Genomic DNA, 24,759 nt, shown 5'->3' with positions numbered 1-24,759 from the left:
TTTCTCTTGGTCGTGACTTTTTAAGGCAAAACAAATACAAATATTTTATACTGGTCTTTAGAAATTCATCAGCCAACTAAATCTCACAATTCATGCAGTTTGAAGTATTGGAGAGAAAATGAAAGAATTTCTACAAGACATGAAATAAAACACAGCTACTTCACTGTTGTCAGGTAAAAATTCATGTCAAAATCTGTCAATGACATCATGTATCAATTTGTGAAAAACTGCTATAGTGAGCCAAAAGGCCCATAAGGCAACAGCAAACAGGTAGGTCAGAAGATGCATGCACCCCACCACACTGTTTAACATTTACAAAAGAAAACAATCTTGCTCTAGAGGAGATGCATTTTACTTAGTTACCCTCTAACTTGGCATTTCTGCTTTATCTAATTATAAATCTAACTGATGTGACAAAGACCTGATGTTTAATCTGTCAGTTCCGAAAATTTGGCACACTTAAAATTTTCCATTTTTATAGGATTTCACTGTTAGCTAAGACTTTCACTTGAGTATATGCCTCTAGTAATACTTTATACCAAGCTCAAAAGGAATTAATAATATTATCTATGTTTCTGAAATATTGCCCCTAAAATAATATGGATAAATAAAATAGTATTCTGAAAGCTGTCAAAGGTTACATCAAGTTAAAGGTTAACATGAATTTTGGAAATTATTATAGCCTTTATAATTTATGTTTGATTATGATTTTGCAGTCAAAATGCTGTACTTGAAATGTGAAATATAGTTGGTTGTATGACTTTATATTTTAAGTGAATATACTCATTACTGACATATTAGCCCAGAAAATCAGACATTATTTTTATAAATTATTCTAACCCTCTATATATTATAGATTTACCTGAATTGGCAAAAGAGCTTGCTTTTTTAATTTTCCTCAAAATTATACACACTGAGTGATTTATACAAAAGGTTTCACATGGAATGTGTAAACTTTAAAAGATTCCTCAGAAAATGGATTTCAGATACTCCTTTTCCAAAATTTCATATTTTACTTTAAAAATCCTGTTTAAACAAACAAAATCAACTGATATAGTCTTTTAAACCACTCCAAAAATGGTTATTTCTTAACATGATATTAAATTTCAATTTCCTTCTTCCACAATAAATGAGAGGGTGTGGTCACAAAATAAATCATTCATTGGAGTGATTAGTACTCTTTTACCAAGTTTTGTGGTGTTATACTTTAATATCCTTTTCATCCACTTTTTATAACATAAGTTTGTCCATTATAAAATTCGGTGAACGTTTTCACTACAAAATATGTAATATTTATCATTTCCCTACTTTCTATGGGAAATAGCTCCAAATATCCCCAAGCACACTGTAGACTCTTAAGTAAGAATTTCAACCAAGAACATGGACAAAATGGTTTTAAAGAACTAGTGCTCTGTGCCATTTATCATTTTAAATGAACACTTGTCCTGTTCATTTGAAATCTCAGGAGAATAATTACACCAACACTAATTATGCTAGAACATATTAAGATAGCATTTATTACCCACCTACACACAACAGTTTAAAATGAAATCTTAAAACACCAGGCTAAAATTAGTTTTGCATACTGGGTAGTTTTATTGTACAGAAATATACTGTATCTCAGCAAGTTTGAAAAACCCAAATGAGGAAAATCTTTTTGAGATATTAAGTAATTTTGGACTATACAGGAGTATTCCCCATACAGTCACCTTCAAAGGGAGAATCCAATTTCCTGTTATATCAAAACAATGCAACCTTGATTCTCCTAATTCTACCTCTGCCATTATAGTTTAGAAACTTAAAAATTAAGCCAAGTACACAATAAAAATATTTTTTTTACAAGAAACACATGTTTTACACGTCCTTTAAATTGCCAAATACCAAGAGTTTATTCTATTTCACTTTCTAGGGAAAACACGAACTGCTCCAAAAGAATGTGTTTTTCTCCCGTTCTGGAAATCAACATGCAGTCTGAATCTAACATTACAGTGCGAGATGACATCGATGACATCAACACCAATATGTACCAACCACTATCATACCCATTAAGCTTTCAAGTGTCTCTCACCGGATTTCTTATGTTAGAAATCGTGTTGGGACTTGGCAGCAACCTCACCGTATTGGTACTTTACTGCATGAAATCCAACTTAATCAACTCTGTCAGTAACATTATTACCATGAATCTTCATGTACTTGATGTAATAATTTGTGTGGGATGTATTCCTCTAACAATAGTTATCCTTCTGCTTTCACTGGAGAGTAACACTGCTCTCATCTGCTGTTTCCATGAGGCCTGTGTATCTTTTGCAAGTGTCTCAACAGCAATCAACGTTTTTGCTATCACTCTGGACAGATATGACATCTCTGTAAAACCTGCAAACCGAATTCTGACAATGGGCAGAGCTGTAATGCTAATGATATCCATTTGGATTTTTTCATTTTTCTCTTTCCTGATTCCCTTTATTGAGGTAAATTTTTTCAGTCTTCAAAGTGGAAATACATGGGAAAACAAGACACTTTTGTGTGTCAGTACAAATGAATACTACACTGAACTGGGAATGTATTATCACCTGCTAGTACAGATCCCAATATTCTTTTTCACTGTCATAGTAATGTTAATCACATACACCAAAATCCTTCAGGCTCTTAATATTCGAATCGGCACAAGATTTTCCACAGGGCAGAAGAAGAAAGCAAGAAAGAAAAAGACACTTTCTCTAACCACGCAGCATGAGACTACAGACCTGTCACAAAGCAGTGGTGGGAGAAATGTGGTCTTTGGCGTAAGAACTTCAGTCTCAGTAATAATTGCCCTCCGGCGAGCTGTGAAACGACACCGTGAACGACGAGAAAGGCAAAAAAGAGTCTTCAGGATGTCTTTATTGATTATTTCTACATTTCTTCTCTGCTGGACACCAATTTCTGTTTTAAATACCACCATTTTATGTTTAGGCCCAAGTGACCTTTTAGTAAAATTAAGGTTGTGTTTTCTAGTCATGGCTTATGGAACAACTATATTTCACCCTTTATTATATGCATTTACTAGACAAAAATTCCAAAAGGTCTTGAAAAGTAAAATGAAAAAGCGAGTTGTTTCTATAGTGGAAGCTGATCCTCTGCCTAATAATGCTGTAATACACAATTCTTGGATCGATCCTAAAAGAAACAAAAAAATTACCTTTGAAGATAGTGAAATAAGAGAAAAATGTTTAGTACCTCAGGTTGTCACAGACTAGGGAAACATCTAAGTTTCATTAAGCCCACATTTAAATTGTAAAAAAATGAAATTACTGCCAAATATAAGAAAAAACATTTTAAGTATTGGTTATGTTGTAAATTTTCAATGTAAATGTCAAGATTAGATTAGGTCATATATATTCAATTTCTTCATTACAGTGTATTTGTTGCATGGCAGTTTGTTAAAGTAATATTGTGTATTTTTGTCAATATTATGTCCATCAGAAGATATTCATGTAAGTCATATTTTCTAAATAATAAATACATAGCCTTAAAACAGTGTATAACTTCAAAATGTAACTGACACAGGTATCCTTTTCTTTTTTTTATGAAGTGTATTTGTTTCTAAGCCACAAACTATAGATATATTTGTATAAATGACAAGTGGAATAGCACTTTAATATAAGAGCAAAAATTATGGTCTCCAAACAAAATAATTCAGGATTTTCTATGTCACTACCTTATGTTTTCTGGTATAGTCTACCTGCTATAATATTTGATGCATCAAAAATAATGAACTATGTGTGAAACTTTATCCTTTTTTTTTTTTTTTTGAGTACAGAAAATTGTAGGATTTATCAGGATTTTAAAATTTAAGAACCAAGAAACAACCCAGTATATATACACTCTAAGATAGGGAAATTTTGAAATTCAAGTTTATTATGAAAAAGAGATTGATTTTTCTAAGATCAAGGGCACTATGCCTATAAATATACAAAATACACTGACAATAAAAGGAAGGAAGAAAACTAAAGCACCAGCCTCTTTCTTCCTTCCTCACTTTGCGTGAGTCTAAGCCAAATGCTCTGGATTAATATACTGGTAAAAATCAGTACATTAAAATAAACTAACTTCCTAACTTTATTCAAGTCAGCCTTTTTGTATAACAGAAGTCAACTATTAAAATCTGAATAAAAGAAAAAAAGACTTTCTATCACTGTAGAGAAGCTTCACAAAGCCAATGATTTCTAATTTTAGATACATAGCAACTTAAGAGTAATAAAATTTACACAAGGTTCCTATACTATCATAACTTCCAAATGTTTCAAGATAGAATAGTTCTATTTCCACTCTTAAAATCATTTAAGTGGCAATAAATCTTGTCAATTTTTTTACTCTACACCACTTAATCTAACTTTAATCTTTGTGTCTCCCATCTTCAATTCATGTTGGAAAACTAGAAAATTACTAATCCTAACTATAGATAACAGGTTTGGGAATCTCATATCAAACAAATGTTTTCCAACTGTTATAATCCAATAATCTATCAATGAGTGCTAATTATCACTGTATCAGAAAAAGAGCAATAAGTTACTTAAATAAGCAAATACAGTTCTTGCTACCTTATAATTGATGGTACAACTTTTTATTCTATTTTTTTAATACTGTATCCATTAAATCAAGTAGCAACTCATCTTTAAATAAAACTTTATGTCAAGAAATTCAATAATATATCACTTTTGTGTAAATAAGTGAGGTTGAGATTGACCCAGTCTAGTTTACTGAATACATTAATCCTTGAGGGAAATGAGCACCATGCAATAGCTTGAATTCACTGAGGTTCCTGGGATATTTAACAGTGATTTATTTCTGATAATGTTAACATGTCAAATCTTGGCAAAGGAACAGTATCCTTCTGTCTTGTTTTCTACTTTTATGGAATTAAAGAAATGCTTCAATTTGACAAAATGTAGCATAAGAAAGTAAGACATTTTTCAGAACCCTGTAGAGAAATTAAGACTTCGTAGGTAAGGGTATTAAACATTTTTTCATTCAATAAACATATTTGGCACGGAATATCTAATATATCCATTAAAAAATTTTTAAACTAATTTTATACTTAAACTTCCAAGCATAAATTATAACTGTATTTAGTTTTATAATCTTCATAAAAATTAGACTATTTTTAGAATTTTCATATTAAGAGAAGCCCTCTGTGTCTTAAATATTTTCAATCTTCAAATCTATAAGGATGCCAAAGAACTCGGTTAAAAAACATTTTTAAATATATTTGCCTAAACTGCTTTCATGCCCTCTTGTTCTCTGTAATAAGAAATCTAACAAAATAATAAATGGCAAATATTATAATGTTGCCTTCTAAACTGTTATTATTTCTACACTTGACTCTGGAACAGACAATTAACAAGCATTTTTGCCCTCCGGTAATGAACTTTCAGGTACTCAAAATTACACCCACTGATTTACAACAAAGAAAATTCATACCTACCGAACAACTTCTAACAGCTTTTTAATGTTAAAAAGTATGTAATATGTAAACCAAAATAATACTTATATTAAAGATTCAGCTTTTGAAAACAAGTCACAAATATGCTTACAATTACTGACCTCAGCTTAAATGAGAGAATGAGAGAATGAGAAGCTTAGACAACTTTTTTTTAAGTGTTTGTTCTATGAAAAGGTGAAGTATTTTTATTTTCCTCATGATGGGCTTCACCAAAATGTGTATGTCTTTCACTGTATTTCTAATAATTTCATGGGAAAGATATTAATGTTAATTTTTCATGTTAGAATGAAAATTGTAAATGCAAAAGCAATAGAGGTAACAGTAAACTCAATATGGGATCCTTCTTAAAATGATATTTTTTCCCACCCATATGCTGCTACAAATCACAGACACAGGCATCAATTTATATACAGTTAACGGGGTTAGTTCTTCAAAACCACAGAAGAACTATTATTTTAAAAACTAACCAAATATGAGCTCAGTAAGATATGGAACGCTCATTGCTTGCTAATTCCAAGAGGTCATTAGTCTGCCAATTAGTCCCAACAGATGTTCAAAGCTATTATGAAAATTTAAGAATTTACAATTATGCTTTTAAAAAATGCCATCCGTAATATCTCTGTACTTCTCACCATGGTAAGTCAATTTTTAGGTACGTGGCCTATTTGTCTATTTTTTAATCCCCCAAATAAAATGATAGCAAAATCTAAGTTCTCTGGGCATTAAAAATCAAACTCCTCATTTACTGAGATTAGATTGAAACGTGAAAACCAGAAGATAAGAAAACAGGTGCTTAGTCAGGCTTTAGTCAACACAGTAATTTGAAGACTACTTTCCAAAGTCAATAAAACATTTAGTTTTATTACATCTTGATTGTACATTTAAGTAAGCTTTGTAATTCAGTTAATATTTGAATCCTTACAATGTAGAAGGCATTATGGCAGATACGCATATTCATATGGAATAAAGTCATTACCCTGGAAACTTAACCTAGAATCAAGGTAGTTAAAAGTCTGGCAATACCTACAAAAAGGCAGAATGCAGTAAATACTATTAAAAAAAAAAAAAAAAAGCAACCTTCTTAATAAACTTAAGAAGAAAGGAATTATGTTGGATTTAAGAACAATATAAATAAAAGCACTGTTGAGGAAAGCTACTGAAGCAGATCTGGAAATGGTGAATTGTTCTCTTTAGAAGAAAAGTAATACAATAGTGAGAAGTTGATCTGCTAAGTTAAAGTGGGGCCAAAAACAGAAAGAAGGCTTTAAATACCAGCAGAGATATTTGAGCAGGGGAATAAGACAATGGTAAATGAGTTACAAATCAATCAATCTCAGGAAACTGAGAAACCAAATTGTTGGCTGGGTAAGACACAGAAGACGGGAAGCCACGGTGATCACCCTGACAGGTAATGAAAGGCCCGGCAAACAGTGCTGGCCGTAGCTGTGCAGAGGAGCGTACACGTGTGACAGGCAACATGAAGGCAGAATCAATAGGGTATGTCAACTGACTAAAAAGACAACTCGTATAGGAAACTGAAGAATTAAAAATGATGGCCAAAAAAAAAAAAAAAAAAAACCCATAAAAAACTAGATTATCCTCAATGATCTAAGAACTTTTAAATTGTTTTGCATAAAGTACATGGATAACAAGGACATAACCAGAAAGAATTTCTGGCAAAGCAAAAAATTCAATTAAGTGAAATAAATGACCTTATTCAAGAATGTTCTAGTTATTACAAACTATTCAAAATGAAAAATTCAAACTGATGTTTTAAAATATCTGTATTTTGCATATTGGTTTATTCAGTTTTTCCACTAAACACATATTTTCTTCTTCAGTAATTTTTTAATTACAGAAAGTTATACACAATGGAAAAATGCCAAGGTATATAAAGTAAAAAATATAAATATCATCCTTTGCTCCTAATAATTATGAATATCTATCCAACTCATCATATACATGTCTCCTTCATTCTTTATTAATGGCTGCATAAAAATAATTTTTAAAAATTAAAAAACATGTAGCAATATTTCTAAAAAATGACAATGATAAAATATCAAATACTTAAACTGTTTTCTATTATAATCAAATAATTTGAAGCTACATTTCAAGACCATCTTGAAAAAGGTAAGAAAGGTAACTTGTCAAATTGTAAGACAGGTTATTTTTCTAAACGGGGAGAAGAAGCAAGGAAAAAGACATAATGTATTTTTTTTCTTCCTTTTCACTAAATAAGATGAGAAAGAAAAAAAACTAAAGAAAACTTTTGGAGCTTATTTTCTTTACATCTCAGAAAAGGACACTTGTATGTACTCCTTGTGAATGTAAGCAATCTCCCTATGGGACAGCAGTGAACTCAAGAAAGCTAAACATGAGATGACTAATAATAAATGTTAGGGGAAAAGGGAGCTCAGGCCATATTATAAAAGAGGGAAAAAAGGAGATAATTAAACCTAGACAAGGTAGGAAAAAGATCTAAAATACTCAGAGATGCTCAGCTCTTAGAGAAGTAAAATGTGAATATAGAATTGTGGGTTAGAGTTTACAGAAGAAAACTACCTTGAAGATTTTTTCTAAAAAGCATTCAAAAAGATGAAAAAGCAATTTTTTTTAAAGAAACCCCAGTTAATAAACTGGGCAGATTAGTAATATAATAACATTTTTCACGATACAAAGTAGAATACAAATTAGGATGTTACAACAACTCACAAACGTTTGGAACAGAGGGGTACTGAGATGGAGAAGTAAATGGAAAACTGGGCTCATCTTAATATGAAAACTTTCACCTTTTAAAGAATATTCAATTTTTGCAGGAGAGAAAGAACTGAGCAAACTTAAACAATATTTCTCCCCTTGCTCATGATAAAATAATGTGTGAAAATAATCCTAAGTATCTCTACCCTTCTATTCACACATTTTTTTAACAGACCTCTATAAGCTGTATCCATGGCTTTCAAGCATGACAGCTTTGTACTTCCACCAGCAAGTGGTAAAAAGTGCTGTCATTCCTGTCACTGCCACCAATATCAACTCCTACCACTATCAAACCATGAAGCATCAAGTAAGATAAAGGAGGAGAGAACTGAGTCTATCTCGGATTGAGGTCAGTTTCCTCACCCTGCTTCCATGAAAGCAGTATGTCATATATTTCTGAGAGGCATTAAGCAAGGCAGACTACCAAAGCACATCCACCAATTTTTCAAGGCAGAAAGTAAAAGGAGCAGGAGAATCTTAATTAATCTTATTATTAAAATCATAGATAACTGCTTTCCACTCAGACAGCTATGGACATACAATACTAATAATAGATGCAAAATGAAAATTTTTTAATTTAACATAAATTTTTTAAAATGTTAATGCTAACAAATGAGAGTTTCGACCACATTAGACACAGACCAGAAGAGTGAAAAAAACATAGGAGATTGACACATATATATATACATATATACATATATATACATATATATATAGCACATCCATTAATATTATACACAATCCCACCTGTCATATACTGCATACTGTGTATATATTATATATTGTTTATCTACCCAAAGATATGCATTTCACTCTAAAATTGCTAATGTCTTTTTTTTTTTTAAGATTTTATTTTTTTATTTGACAGAGAGAGATAGAGCAAGAGAGGGAACACAAGCAGGGAGAGTGGGAGAGAGAGAAGCAGGCTTCCTATGGAGCAGAGAGCCCGATGTGGGGCCCGATCCCAGGACCCTGGGATCACGACCTGAGCCGAAGGCAGATGCTTAACGACTGAGCTACCCAGGAGCCCCTAAAATTGCTAATGTCTTAAAACAGGCTGAAATGTAACACATTTACATAGTCTACATTTTAACAGTTTTTTCCCCAATTATTAAAAAACTGTAGTCTTTCTTCTGCTATTAAATTTTTTCCAACTATCACTTCTTATAAGCAACAAAATGCTAGCAAACTATAACTACCTAATTTTATAAAACTGTCTTTAATCCACCCAGTACAATAAAAGTCTGTAATACCACTGTAACCTTTGTAACCAAAAAGTGCCTGATACATACCAACTGATGAGTAAATATTAGTGAAACTGAAGTCAACAATATTTAAACTTCCAACCCCATGTATCTTGTTGAGGAGAGTATTTTTCAAAATGTAACTCACACCAGTCAGAATGGCTAAAATTAACAAGTCAGGAAATGGCAGATGTTGGCGGGGATGTGGAGAAAGGGGAATCCTCCTACACTGTTGGTGGGAATGCAAGCTGGTGCAGCCACTCTGGAAAACAGTATGGAGGTTCCTCAAAAAGTTGAAAACAGAGCTACCATATGACCCAGCAATTGCGCTACTGGGTATTTACCCCAAAGCTACAAATGTAGGGAACCGAAGGGGTATGTGCACCCCAATGTTCATAGCAGCAATGTCCACAATGGCCAAACTATGGAAAGAGCCAAGATGTCCATCGACAGATGAATGGATAAAGAAGATGTGGTATATATACAAGGGACTATTATGCAGCTATCAAAAAAAAAAAGAAATCTTGCCATCTGCAATGACGTGGATAGAACTAGAGGGTATTATTATGCTAAGAGAAATAAGTCAATCAGAGAAAGACAATTATTATATGATCTTACTGATATGTGGAATTTGAGAAACAAGGCAGAGGATCATAGGGGAAGAGAGAAAAAAATGAAACAAGACAAAATCGGAGAGGGAGACAAACCGTAAGAGACTCTTAATCTCAGGAAACAAACTGAGGGTTGCTGGAGTGGGGGGGGGGGGAGGGATGGGGTGGCTGGGTGATGGACATTGGGGAGGGTATGTGTTATGGTGAGCACTGTGTACTGTGTAAGACTGATGAGTCACAGACCTGTACCCCTGAAACAAATACGTTAATTAAAAAAAAATAAAAAAAAAATACACAGAATTGAACACACACACACACACATGCACATACACATAAATGAGCGCACATAAAACTGAAGGTATCTGATTAAAATCAGTGGATTGTACCAAAAATAAAAACAAAAACAAAAAATGTAACTTACCTCTATCAGAATCTTCTTCTGTGGTGCTTGTTTGAAATTCCAATTTCTGTCTCTCCCCCCTTAAACTTAATGAATCAGAATATCTGTGGTTGCAGTTCTGACTAATAAGTTTTAATAAGTACTCTCGGGTGATTTGTGCGCTAAAGCTGAAGAACCACTACTTTCTATACTAGAAGATAGACTATATATCAAAGTAACAGATTAAGTTAAGTAACCAATAATGAAAAGGTACAGAAGCAGCTCTGAACTCAGTTTAGGCCATAATGCCTTCCTGAAGAAAAAAGTTTTAAGCTTACTTCATTTTAACAAATAAAATTTTAGTTGAATTATATATACTATAATCCAGCAGGACATTTGCTTCCTAAGAACTAAAATTTTATTTATTTATTCATTGATTCATTCATTCATTCATCCAAGAAATATTTATTGGGCATTTACTATGTGCCAGGTGTAGGAATAAGAACCACTGAAGTCTGGCTTTCACTGAACTTACAGATGATGGTAAGTGCTAAGAGAAAGTAAAGCATAGTACGGGAGAGAGTGATGAGGGTTCATTTGTGCAGCACTGTCAAGAAAGTGCACTGTTGGCGCTCAATAAATGCTGTCGCCTAAGTGAATGAGCACAGCTGTACACAGTCCTACATTTGTTAAGTTAGATGGTCCTTGAAGAATTGATGACCCATACTCAACTGGTGCTTCTTCCCCAGGCATTTCCCTTTTTTAATATATTCAGTTGTTAATCACTCCTACACTATTTTCATGTTAGGAGGAAATTAATTATGGAAATATGAATATTAGTGACTTAGAAAAAGGTCTAGCACGGTAGTTGGCATGTAGTGGGTATATTGCAAGGCTTGTTGACCTATAGCATTGAAAACATGAAACAGGACTGAATTTTGATTCTCCCTCTAGAATTCCACACACTATCTCAATCCACAATGTTCAGTTTTCTCTGTGAGAAGTCTTTCAATAATAACCAGAATTGACCTTATTGAATGCTTACTGTGGTAATAAATGAGTTACTGTGTTAATTCTTTAGATTATCATCTTATGAATCCTCACACCAAGACTGAGAGGGAAGTCTTGCGGATATTTTTCCTCTGATGAGAAAACATGCTCAGAGAAGTCAGGTGACCTGCTGTGCCTCATACAGCTTGTCGGAGATAAAATAGGGTTGGAGCCACGTCTATGTCCTAAATGTCCTAAAGACATTTAGTATAACTAAAAGAAGTTATCTAGGCCTTTAAAGTTTCCTTTAAAAATCATACACTCATAAGAGTAAATGGTACCAAACATGAAACAAGACACTATAAAGTGCTATTTACTTTTACTTCATTCCAACAGTTAATTATAAAACTGCACAGCTACCATTTGTTGTAATGTCACTTTATTCTGTCCAAAAGTACTGTACAGGCACATTTTTGCTCATTTCAGAACAAAAGTTCTATTAAAACATAATACTATACGTAAGGGATAAGAATTACTTTTAAAATAATTACAGTGAAAATACTAAAAACTATACACTATACTAAAAACTGTATTCTGTGCATCTTTTGAACAGATGTCACTCAAGTTAGGTAGATGGGTCCAGTTAAATATTTTCCTTTGTTATTATAATTTCCTTTGTGCCATCAACACAATTTAGGGAATATTCAGCTACTCTTTGATAATTTATGACAAATTTAATTTCCTATTCTGTTTTATAACAGTTAAGTGACACTGATACTCAATAAATACTTCAAATGGTATTGCAGAAACACCACCCTGGAAACATTTCTTATTAACCTTTTCACTAAGAATTCTTTCCAACAACACTGATATTATCTTCTGTTATCACTCTTGCTTTTTAGCATTTCCACTGAATCACAGAACCAATCCATAACAAGTTGTTGATGAAAATGGAAGTGCTACTGAATACAATTTAAATATATAAAAACAAGAGTACAGGTAATCAGATATAGCCACCTTACAGAAAAACATTTCCAAATAATATATTCCAGATAAACAATGACTTTGGTTTAGGGTTTCCTGGAGTCTCATAAAGTTCAATGAAATTGTGTGCAAAATTCAATTTGTGAATATGTGCATTTTCCCTGGAGCAAACAGCTACAAATTCATTAAGATCCTCAACAGAGTGTGTAACCCAAAACAAAAACAAAAACTACTGGGGCGCCTGCGTGGCTCAGTCATTAAGCGTCTACCTTCGGCTCAGGTCATGATCCCAGGGTCCTGGGATGGAGCCCCACATCGGGCTCCCTGCTTGGCGGGAAGCCTGCTTCTCCCTCTCCCACTCCCCCTGCTTGTGTTCCTGCTCTCGCTATCTGTGAAATAAATAAATAAAATCTTTAAAAAACAACAACAACAAAAACTATTAAGAAAGTAGGAAAGCAAAATTGGTAAATGCTACACATTAATTATATCTTGCCTTATTTTAAGGAGAATGTAAGACAACTTTTAAAACCATAAAATTTTAGATACAATTAAATAAAAAATAATAAAATCAGAGCAATAAGAATTAAAAGAATGAAAAAAATTAAAGTTAACTCTGGTATGAAATGTAAAAAACAAAATGCTTATCATTAAGCCCTGCATTCTTATAAGAAATGAGTCAAAAACTGTCCCTATATTTTCTATAAGATCATATAAGGAGAGAAAAGGGATTGACTCTTAGCATCAATAAAATAAAGCTCCTCTCACTGTTCAGTAGAAGTACTAAGTGTTCATAACATTGAGACCAGATTGCAATGCCTTTCATGGATCTTCTCAGAAAGTACATAACATGTAAACGATGTTTTTACAACAACTTTATTTTTTTAATGCTTTTTAACAAGATTTATTTATTATTTATTTATTTGAGAGGGAGATAGAGAGCATGCACGTGAGCAGGGGGAGGGGTAGAGGGAGAGAAAGAGAACCTCAAGCAAACTTCCCACTGAGCATGGACCCTGAGATCATGACCCAAGCCAAAATCAATAGTTGGAAGCTCAATCAGCTAAGCCACCAAGCACCCCAATGACCTTATTTTTTAAGTTTATTTATTTATTTATTTATTAGTAATCTCTACACCCAACCTGGGGCTCAAACTCACAACCCTGAGATCAAGAGTTGCATGCTTTTTTGACAGAGCCAGACAGATGCCCCTTTACAACAACTTTAAAGACAATCGAAGTCTTAAACAATTACTGATGTCCAATGTACAAAAATGGCTATAGCAATCTTACAGAAAAGGCAAGAAGTCTCATAAGGCTGATTATAATTTTCTTCAAAGAATAATAATAGCATCAAACTAAAGGGAAATTCAGTAAAAAGAATTACATGGTAAAGAATAATACAATATAATAATACAATATAATTTTGGTTTAATCCAAGGATGGATTCCAGAAAATTAAAGCAGTGGATCTCAACCATTTCACATACTTCTAAGGGGTCAATGAGACTGGGTGGGAGAGAGATGTGGCACTTCCAAATGAAAATAAGACAGGCGTTCTTAAAAACGAAACAAGGCCTCCAGTTAATTCTGATGTGCTTACTCCTCTCCTCCCTCCACTCCCCAACTTTCTGAGATTCTCTAATCAAGAGAAATAGACAGACTGATTAGCCTTCAGAAAAATTGTCTTTGGGGTGCCTGAGTGGCTCAGTCAGTTAAGCATCTAATTCTTGATTTCAACTCAGGTCATGATCTCAGGGTCATGAGAGCCAGCCCGGTGTTGGGCTCTGCATTCAGTGTGGAGTCTGCTTATGATTCTTTCCCTCTCCCTCTGCTTCTCTTCCCACCCTGCCTCGCTCATGTGCTGTCTCTCTCTCTCTCTCCAAAAAATAAAAAAAAAAAAAAAAAGGAAGAAAGAAAGAAAACTGTCTTTCATATTCTCTCAACAAAATTCTAGAAAAAAACAATTGGCATAAAAATAGTTAAGTGCAAAACCATAAACATGAATAACCACCTAAGCTGAGGGAAAGACTAACATCATGACACTCCACTCTTGCACAGAGGTAGCTGTTAGCAAATTCTGAAATGACAAGTTAAAGAACTGAATTTTCATTAATTAATTTGAAGATAAATCTACTTTGCCTGAAATATCTCATCCTCATTAAAACATCTTCCTACCAATGATTCAAAGATACAGTGAGAACAGATACAATAAGAGCTAAAAGAAAAGAACTGAGCCTTCAACTACATAATAAAAGACACCATATAAATATTTCATCACTGTTGTCAGATACAAGAAATAAGATATGAGTAGCTTTTACTTTTAAGTATAGTATTCTTCTATCCATACCATTTATATTAAATACAACTAACTTCTCAAACTCCATAAATGTTTCTAAAAACTTTGTAACATATGTCACAGGATCTAGTAGGCAGATTCACAAAGTGCCCAGATGAATGTGCCAAGCAGCAATAACTGTAAAATCCTAGTTACTATCACAAGCAAGTCTGTTATCTTGGAAACATTAAAAAAAATCATTAAAGCACTTTAAATGGCCCATTATAATAGCACTTAACTCTCATCTGCTCAAATTTGAACATTTCATAAAAGGTTTGAGTTGTATAAGCTTACAAAAGTGGTGGTGATAAGACAAGTATGTCAACATCAATATCACAAGGCAAAACAGAACTACAATCAGAATATAAACAAAGAGCAATGGGGCGCAAAATAAAGGGAGCACGGGTACAGCAGTACCCCCTTATCTGAAGTTTTGCTTTCCGCAGTTTCAGGCACCCCAGTCAGCCATGGTCCAGAAGCAGATGATCCTCCCTTTGACCTATCATCAGAAGGCCGGTAGCAGCCTCATACTACATCACAGTGCCCGTCTCGTTCACCTCACTTCACCTCATCGCATAGGCATTTTATCATCTCTCATCATCACAAGAAGAAGAGGAGGGGGTATAGGCACACCAAGTATTTTTGAGAGAGACCACATTCCCATAATTTTTATTATAGTATATTGTTAGAATTGTTCCCTTTCCTAATTATTGCTGTTAATCTCTTACTGTGCCTAATTTATAAATTAAATTTTATCATAGGTATATATGTATAGGAAAAGGCATAATGCATATAGGGTTCAGTACTATCTGTGGTTTCAGGCATCCACTGGGGGGGTCTTGGAATGTACCCTCTGCAGATAAAGTTGGCGGGGGGATGGGACTACTGTACCTCGAAAAGCTGCAGGAAGGAAACAGCAATTGAAATGAACTTTGACAGCATCTGGGCAACAACAGCATACCAGGCAGAGACACAAGCATGAGCAATTACAGAGCAACAAGGAAACAAACTCTCCAGACCAGGGAACAACTCAATTTGGCTGGTGCACAGACTATGAATATGTAAGCAGGGAGAGATAAAGCTGGAAAACAGGCTATATGCATGTTTTATCAGGCAAAAAAAAATTTTTAATTTAAACCCAAAGCCCAGTGAGTGTCTTTCTAGATTTGACAATGTGTGATGGCATCTAAAATACATATACTTACACTTTCTATCATCATAATTTAGGCCCTCAATACCCAGACCACTGTGTCAGCCTCTGACCTGGTCTCTTTACCTCAAGCTCTCACACTTTCCATTTTCCACTTCCTCAAATACAATTCCACTCATTTTATCCCCTGTTACAGAAGATCTTCCATCAGATACCCTTCACTGAGACTTAAAATACAGCATGATATTTAATAGAAAGTAATTAAAATCCAGAGGGGAGCAGAATGGGGAGATGGGAGAAAGAGGTGATGGTGATTAAGGAGTATACTTGTCATGATGAGCAGAGGTTGATGTATAGAAATTCTGAATCACTAGATCGTACACCTGAAACTAATATAATACTGTATGTTAACTAACTGGGATTAAAATAAAAACTTAAAAAAATTTAAAATTAAAAAAAAGAAAATAACTAAAATCCAAAGAGTAGTAGTAACAACTCAGTACTGTTCAAATGTAGAATTAGAGATACCTCACAAAGTTATACAAACACACAGCCTTGAAAAAACGTCCATGGAAAATGCAGTATGCCCAATTCTGTTTTTCTATTAAAAACTATAAGAAAAAATCTAGAAAAATAGTAATTAAAAAGTAACTTAAAATTAACTAAATGCAACCCCCCAAAAAACTAGTTAACCCCAAGATTTAAAAAAAGGAAATAAGAATAGACAACTGACACAATGAATGCACATTATATGATGTGATTGGGGGGGGGCGAACCATTAAGGACTCAAACAAATAAAAGAATGTATTATGAAACAGTAGGGTATTTCCAATGTGTGGTGAATGATATTGGGGAAATAACAAAATGTTGGAAAAATAAAGTGAAATGCTTGCCTATTCCCAAGGTCAGTGAATGCACAACTCCAGGAAGCACAGTTGATGTAATATTTCACGTGACACTGACTGCTACCGTGTGAGCTTGTGACATGAGGCAGTTATGAATGTACCATGTTCATGTGTTAAAAGCAAAATGTAAATCCTTGACTATGATGTATTTTTATCTTGTAATACTCAAAAGGAACACACTGAAATCCCAAACCAATCTCATATCTTGGCTGGGACAAACATTTGTTCAAAAGAAAAATGCAGGGAGCATCACAAAGGAGAGGAGGCACCATTATATATTTTAAGTTTTTTTAAGTTATACAAGTCGACTTCCACTGACAAATAATATTGTTATAGTCCCTACCCAAAATTTATGGAAGTCCCAAATTCACACAATACTTTTGTCTCACAGAACTTTGGTTCTCATTTGGTTCTCATCCACCAGAGTACAAGCAGAGGAAGTAAGTACTAAGTTCAAGTAGAGGTCCTCTTCTTACTAGCTGCCTGCTCCTGGGAATGTTACTTAATCTCATGAAGACTGTTCCCTCATCTGTAAAATGGTAACATCTACTCAGGGGACTGTTGTGAAGCTTCAGTGAGATAAAGTGTATACAATACTTAACACAGTACTTGCCAACAGAAATCAAATGGCTGTGAATTGTGCAAGACTGTTGAATCGCAGACCTGTACCTCTGAAACAAATAATACATTATATGTTAAAAAAAAGAAGATAGTAGGAAGGGTAAAATGAAGGGGGGGAAATTGGAAGGGGGGAGACAAACCATGAGAGACTATGGACTCTGAGAAACAAACTGAGGGTTCTAGAGGGGAGGGGGTGGGGGGATGGGTTAGCCTGGTGATGGGTATTAAAGAGGGCACATACTGAATGGAGCACTGGGTGTTATATGCAAACAATGAATCGTGGAACACTACATCAAAAACTAATGATGTAATGTATGGTGATTAACATAACAATAAAATAAAATGTAAAAAAAGAAATCAAATGGCAGGTTTTATCACTTCACTGAAATTTTATTTTTAAAAAAAATTAAATGTACTTTCAATTATGTAATGTAGTTATAAAAAAGGAATCACTATGGATTACTCTAGCTCCTCAAAAAAGTACAACTCCTTCCAGCTTCAGTAGGAATTTGAGTCTTGATATTTACTTTTCTTAAATGTTTTTTATTCTCCTCCAGTAGCCATCTCTAACTTGAAAATCTTTACAGTAATACTTCAATATCTTGTTACCAGAAAAAATGCACAATGAATGTACATTATATGAGGTGATTTTTGGAAAGGAAAAAAGGTAGCATTTTTGCACTCTACAACAGTAGAACACAACCACAGATGATGTATACCCAATAGGACATTCAAAGTATCATACAAATTTGTTCTTTACTTCTATTTCTAAAGAAAGAAAAATAAGAAGAAAGCAATATTTGGGCTATCTATTATATAATAAGTTGAAAGGCAATCTATAAACTCTGTCTCATTAAATCTACCCTACAGTCCTTTGAAGTCTAAGAGAGAAGTTAACTTTTTGAAATTCACAGTTATCACAAGAGATGGAAATGGGATTTAAACCAAGGTCTAGACAGTTTCAAAGCCTATGTTCTCCTACCTCTTAATTACATAGCAGGAACAGTTATGATATTTTATGGTATAATTTTATGATGTTTTGAAGTCTCTAAAGTGTTAGTAAAGTGAATATTACTTTGATGAAAGAAAAGTTTATGAATACTGTGTTGTTCTGGTTATTACATTAAAATAAGTAGCCTCTGTATACCCATTCAACAAGATTTATTCATAAGTTATTTACCCTCAGGAGAAGTCTTCTCAAAAACTTTCAGTTTTTATTTTGCCTTACAGTTAGCTCACTCTAAAATATCAATCTCATTACTTAGCTTTAGTTGGAAAGTCTCTATTAGGTGACTATTCTTAAGTATTCCCAAGCCTTATAAAGAAACAACAAACAAAATACATTCTCTCTATCCTTTACCCTCTGTCAAGCAATTACCATAGCTGGAGGAAACCAAGCAGAGGTTACTTCTCTCCTTTATCTTCCAAAGAGGAGATCATCATCTTGGCTAGCCTTCCATTCCCAAAGCATAACTGGATCAAGCTGGAGGATGCAGGTCATCATACAGCACATCCCAATAAAACTCCATTTTATCCCACTAACTCTCTTAAGCGAAGGTTTGGATTCTGCAGATCACTCAATGATCTAATGCATCTCCCAAGAAATAATATGACCAATTTTCAAACTTCTTTTAGCAATATAACTTTTTCTTTTTCAAACGAATTATTTTACCAAACCCAAATTTATAAACAAGATAAAAGCAGATTACTCTCAATGAAGAAAATTAAGGGATCAGAGTCAAGAAATTCAACATTCCCTTCATCCAAATACCTTGGACTCCTCAGAACACAGTGTAAAATAAACATGATTTTGAGCTACTAACTTTCATAGGGCACTCCATAGAAAATATTCTGCTACTGCATCTAGATCCTGACTAAATATTATTCTTATGTCTGTTAGAAATTAAGTATACCTGTGATTCATAACCAGACTCTACCACATCTGTAATCTGACCTGGGGAAACATACTACAAATGTCCCAAAGACCAAGAATGGATTTTATCAATCTGCATAACTCTAAAACAGTCCTAGAGAGGAGCACAAAGTAGGGTTTAAAACATATCTCCCAGCATAGTATTGAATATATAAATCTGGTTAGAACAAAAAGTTTTCTTTAATTTCCAAATTATCTGTCTGTAAGAATCTTTAATGTGACTTGAGGCCACTTTTTATTTCTTAAGAGCAACAGGCAGAAAAATGTATCATTAGCCATGATACCAGAAGAGTATGCAGGATATTTTGTAAGTAGGATCCCATTACAGCTGTTTACTTTAAAACCACCAGTTAACATTTTGTATCTGGGTATAAAAATGGTGTCTGTTCCCTTATATAACTCTGGTACTTTCTTCTTCTATAAGGAGAGACAAGACACATTAAAACACTATGGATAGGTGGGTGGATGGGTGTATATTTTATTTTGTTTTGACTCCAACCTCTTCCTAGAGCAGACTTCTAAAGATCAGTCATTCTCTTTCCTAGAAAAATAAACAATCTTCTTTTAAGATAATTGATTTGGTACAAATGCTATATGTATTAGTTTCTTATTTGCTACATAGCATTACCACAAACTCAGAGGCTTGAAAACTACCAATTTATTATCTTACAGTTCTGGAGGTTAGAAATCCAAAGTGGGTCCCAGTGGGCTAAAACCAGGGTATTGGCATGGCTGTATTCCTTTGAGGTTCTAGGGGAGAATCTGTTTCTTTGCTCATTCAAGTTGTTTGGCAGAATTTAGTTCCTTGTGGTTATAGGACTGAGGTCGTCCCCACTTCCTTCTTGGCTGTCAGCTGAGGACAGTTCCCAGCTTCCAGAAGACATCTGCATGTCTTGGCAGATGGGGCCCCTTCCTTCATCTTCAAAGCCATCAAATCTGGTTAAGTACTTGGATACTTCAAATCTCTGCTGCCTCTTCTTCCATTATTGCATCTCTCAGACTACTCTTCAACTTTCCTGTTCTACTTGTAAGAACTCACATATTTAGAATGGACCCACCTGGATAATCCAGAATAATCTCCCCATCTCAAGGTCCATAACCTTAATCACATTTGCAAATTCCCTTTTGCCATGTAAAGTAACATGTTTCCAGGGACTAGGTTCCAGGGACTAGGCTCCAGGGACTAGGATGTGAACATCTTTGGGGGCCCATTAAATTTGTACCTACCACATGATATTTATTGAGTTACTCTGACTTGAAGTCAGGAACAAAACCACAGAATGTATCACTATCCTTTGACTAAACTGAAAGTTATTAGGCCCCAACACATTAGAATTCAAAATGCTGAGCAACCTCCATTAAGCACGACCACTATGAGAGAATCCATCAATTTAAATAGTTACTATCACTAAATCTTTACTTTTTAAATGGATGAATATCTAAATATCTGAACAGAACTTACTTAAGGCTGAGTAAACTAGATTTCTCCCTGTAAAATAGCACTGGTTTCTACCTTTAAGCTCCCTTCTTTGTTCACCACGTCAATGTCCCACAAATCCTTATCTAGAAGTAAGCCTCCCATAGGCTAAACTCACATTGGAAGACACACAGACTTAGACGAGATTTTCTGGAAAGCATGATGCTTTTTTTATCATAGACACAAAAACAAGTTTGTCAAAATGGTAATAAGACCCACGAGTGCAAGGCACAACATCCAGAATCTTAGAATCCCCATATTAAATAAATTCAAAGACTAAATAAAGAAATGGTAATGCTACTTTTGGGGCACCTGGGTGGCTCAGTTGGTTGAGCATCAAACTCTTGATTTCAGCTCAGATCATGATCTCAGGGTCTTGACATAGAGCTTGAGATTCTCTCCCTCTACCCCTCCCCCCTCCTGTTCTCACTCTCTCTCTCTCCAAAATAAAATAAATAAATGAAATCTTTAAAAGAAAAGGAGAAATGGCATTGCTACTTTAAACTAGTTTAAGCATAGAGAAAGAATAATTTCTATATGCTCTTCTAAGTATTTACCTTAGAATATAGATTGTTAAATAGAAAAATGAGCCCATGCGACTGACTTCAGTCTTTAAGGAAAAATCTCCACAATACATGTCATCCTTTCAAAACAAAGTGATAACTTTTAATAATACTCCGAAAGGCAAATGATAGAATGACATGACAAATTTATTCTTCTAAGTTTGTATGTTACTTAGACTCTCTTAAACATTTTTGTATCCACTCATTCTTTGGAATACTGAGATTTCATATATATATTTAAGTCTGGCATTTATCGTTACTTCTAATTACATTTAAAAACTAAAAACAATGTATGAATTCTCAACCTACACATATTTTTTTTTCAGAGTGATTCAAATTTAAAATGCTTATTCAATGTTATGGGCTTTGAGTGCATATGAGAAACAGGCAAATACAAATTAATTTAGTCCAGCTTCCATTAATGGCAAAATGAGTTGGTCAGGCATAGTTTCCTGAAGATAATTTTTAAATCTAGATAAACCATTTTTCAAAACACACTATTTGAGGGCACTGGAAAGTGAGCAAAGGCAGGAACAGACTAAAGAAGGTTTACATTTGAAATACAGAAACTGCAATGGGTAAGAATTGCAAGTTTGGGCTTTTTTTTTTTTTTTTTTTTGCCTCAGGGCACTCACCAGAACTACTCCCACCAACACCCCTAATTCCAGTATCCACAGCTCTTGCAGCAGAAAAATACAGGCTTACAGTCTAGAGGTTGCAGAGGCAGACAGATTAGCCACAAATTTAGGGAAGAAATTCTAAAAGCAAGAGAGCCAGAGAAGGAGCAAGACTCAAATCCCTGTATTACCATTGAAATATACATGCAGAGGCAAGATCCAAGGGGATGCAGAGTAAAGCAAAGCAAAAATCAGAGGGGAGTCTGCCCTTAAAAGACTGGTAAGATAGGTAAGTTTACTGCGCTTTTTAGACTGATGGCATTTCCCGAACAATACACAGCTCAAGCAGCAGAAAGCTGGGGCTTTATTAAGTTGAGGTGTCAGAGGACAGAGCTTATTGCTGAGGGCGCAGCTGTAAATTTAGGGACGAAACTCAGAAAGAAAACAAAAAATGCAGAGAGGTAGGCCTATATTCTTAGTATCAACCCTGCCAAAATTCTAGGTGACAGCTAACTACAGAGGTACAGAGAAAATCCATCAGCAGATCCATCTGCTGAGAAAACTAAGCCAGAGACAAAGGCAACACAGCACAGGGGCAAACAACCTGTTGCTTGTGACCAGACAAGTTTTCAGCCAGGTAAAATAACAACAACAAAAAGAACGTAACAAAAGCTAGAATGATTAAAATGTATTATCTACAATGTCCACTTTTCAATCAAAAATTACTTCACATGCAAAGAAATGAGAGTGTGTGACCCATACTCATGGGAGAAAAGAAGGCAGTCAAGAGAAATGGACTCCATGAGTGAGCTCATATGTGAGATTTAGTAAACAATGACTTCAAAGTAGCTACTATTTCATCTGAAATAATTTAACACAAACACTAAGTACATTGTGCTAAATTAAAGATGCAGTTGTAATCCCTAGTGCAACTCCTACAAAAATAATGCAAACATGTAGCTAAAAGGTACACCGACAAGTATTTGATTAACACAAAAGAAAGTGGGAAATTACAACAAAGAAAAGCCCAAGATGAAATGGCTTCAGTGGTGAATTAAAGATTACCAAAACTTCTCAAACTCTTCCAAAAAAACTGAAGAGGAGGGAACACTACCTAATTCATTCTATACGTTAGCATTATTACCCTGATACCAAAGCCAGACAAAGACAGTACAAGACACTACAGGGCAACATCCCTTATAAATATAGATGCAAAAATCCTCAACAATATACTAGCAAACTGAATTCAGCAGTACATTAAAAGGATTACATACCATGAACAAGTGGAATTTACCTTTGTAATGCAAAAACAGTTCAACATACAAAAATCAGTGAATACACTATATTAACATAATGAAGGAGGAAAAAAAATCACATGATCATCTCAGTTTGCAGGAAAAGGATTTGACAAAATTCAACATCTTTTTGTGATAAAAACACTTACTAAAATAGAGAAAAGAACTTCCGCTGCATATTAAAGGCCGCACAAGAAAAACCCACAGCCAGTATCATATTCAATGATGAAAAACTGAACATTTTCCCCTCAGATCAGGAAAAAAGGATGCCTGCTTTCACCACTTCTAGTCAAAATTGTACATGAAGTTCTGGCTTGTGCAATTAGACAAGAAAAAGAGATAAAAGGAATTCAAATTGGAAAAGAAGATGTAATATTACTTCTGTTCACAGATGACAAGATCTCGTATACAGAAAATCCTAAAGACGACACACAGAGCCAAAAAATGAATACAGCAAAGTTGCAGGATACAAAATCAACACACAAAAAGCAGTTATATTTCTATATATTAGCAATGAACAATTCAAAAAGAAAATCAGAAAATAATTCCATTTATACTGTATCAAAATGAATAAAATACTTAGGAACAAATTAAGGAGATTAAAAGCCTTATACACAGGAAACTACAAAAGACTTCCAAAAGAAATGAAAGACCTAAATAAATGGAAAAACTGTCTTCATAAATTGGAAAACTGAGTATTTTAAGACGACAACACTACCCAAAGTAATCTGAAGATCTAACGCCATCCCCATCAAAATCCCAATAGTACCTTTTTACAGAAATAGAACTAAAACTATAAAACTCTTAAAATTTTAGGGGAAAATCAAGTCCTAGATTTGGCAATGCTTTTTTTCCTTAATTGAAGTAGAGTTGACATGTAACATTACATTAGTTTCATGTAATGATTCAACAATCATATACACTGCAAAATGCTCATTACAAATGTAGCTACTATAATATTGTTGACTATATTCCCTATGCTGTACTTTTCATCCTTGTGAATTATTTTATAACTGGAATTTTGTACCTTTTAATCCCCCTCACATATTTCAACCAACCCCTTCACCCTCCTCCCTTCTGGCAACCACTAGTTTGTTCTCTATAGATGAGTCTGTTTCTCTTTTTTGTCACTGTTGTTCACTGGTTTTGTTTTTTAGATTCCACATGTAAGTGAAATCATACCACAGCAATGGTTTGTTAAGTATTATACCAAAAGCACAGGGAACAAAAGAAAAAAAGGTAAGTTGGACTTCATCAAAATAAAAACTTCTGCATCAAATGATACTAGCAATAGCGTGGCAAGATGGCTCATAGAATAGGACAAAATATTTGTATAATCATGTATCTGATAAAACACTAGTATCCACAATATATTTAGAACTCAAGAACAATAACAGCAAAAAACCCAACTTAAAAAA

The 24,759-nt window shown here is 34.1% G+C and overlaps 2 protein-coding genes across 3 annotated transcripts in view; one reads left to right on the top strand and one right to left on the bottom strand.

Annotated features, from left to right (window-relative positions):
• COG5 (component of oligomeric golgi complex 5) overlaps positions 1-24,759 on the bottom strand; it is a 307,147-nt gene that overhangs the window by 220,048 nt on the left and 62,340 nt on the right. The gene's annotated exons all lie outside the window — the stretch shown is intronic.
• GPR22 (G protein-coupled receptor 22) lies at positions 1,913-3,751 on the top strand. The gene has a single exon (XM_035020365.1). It carries the CDS (start codon positions 1,935-1,937, stop codon positions 3,234-3,236), a length of 1,302 nt encoding a protein of 433 aa, XP_034876256.1. The 5' UTR covers positions 1,913-1,934; the 3' UTR covers positions 3,237-3,751.

The sequence above is a fragment of the Mirounga leonina genome, unplaced genomic scaffold, assembly GCF_011800145.1.
Source record: "Mirounga leonina isolate KUSES-001 unplaced genomic scaffold, KU_Mleo_1.0 Mir_174, whole genome shotgun sequence".
Lineage (NCBI taxonomy): Eukaryota > Metazoa > Chordata > Mammalia > Carnivora > Phocidae > Mirounga > Mirounga leonina.
The sequence above is the reverse complement of the archived record's forward strand: the minus strand, read 5'-3'. Positions and strand labels throughout refer to the sequence as shown.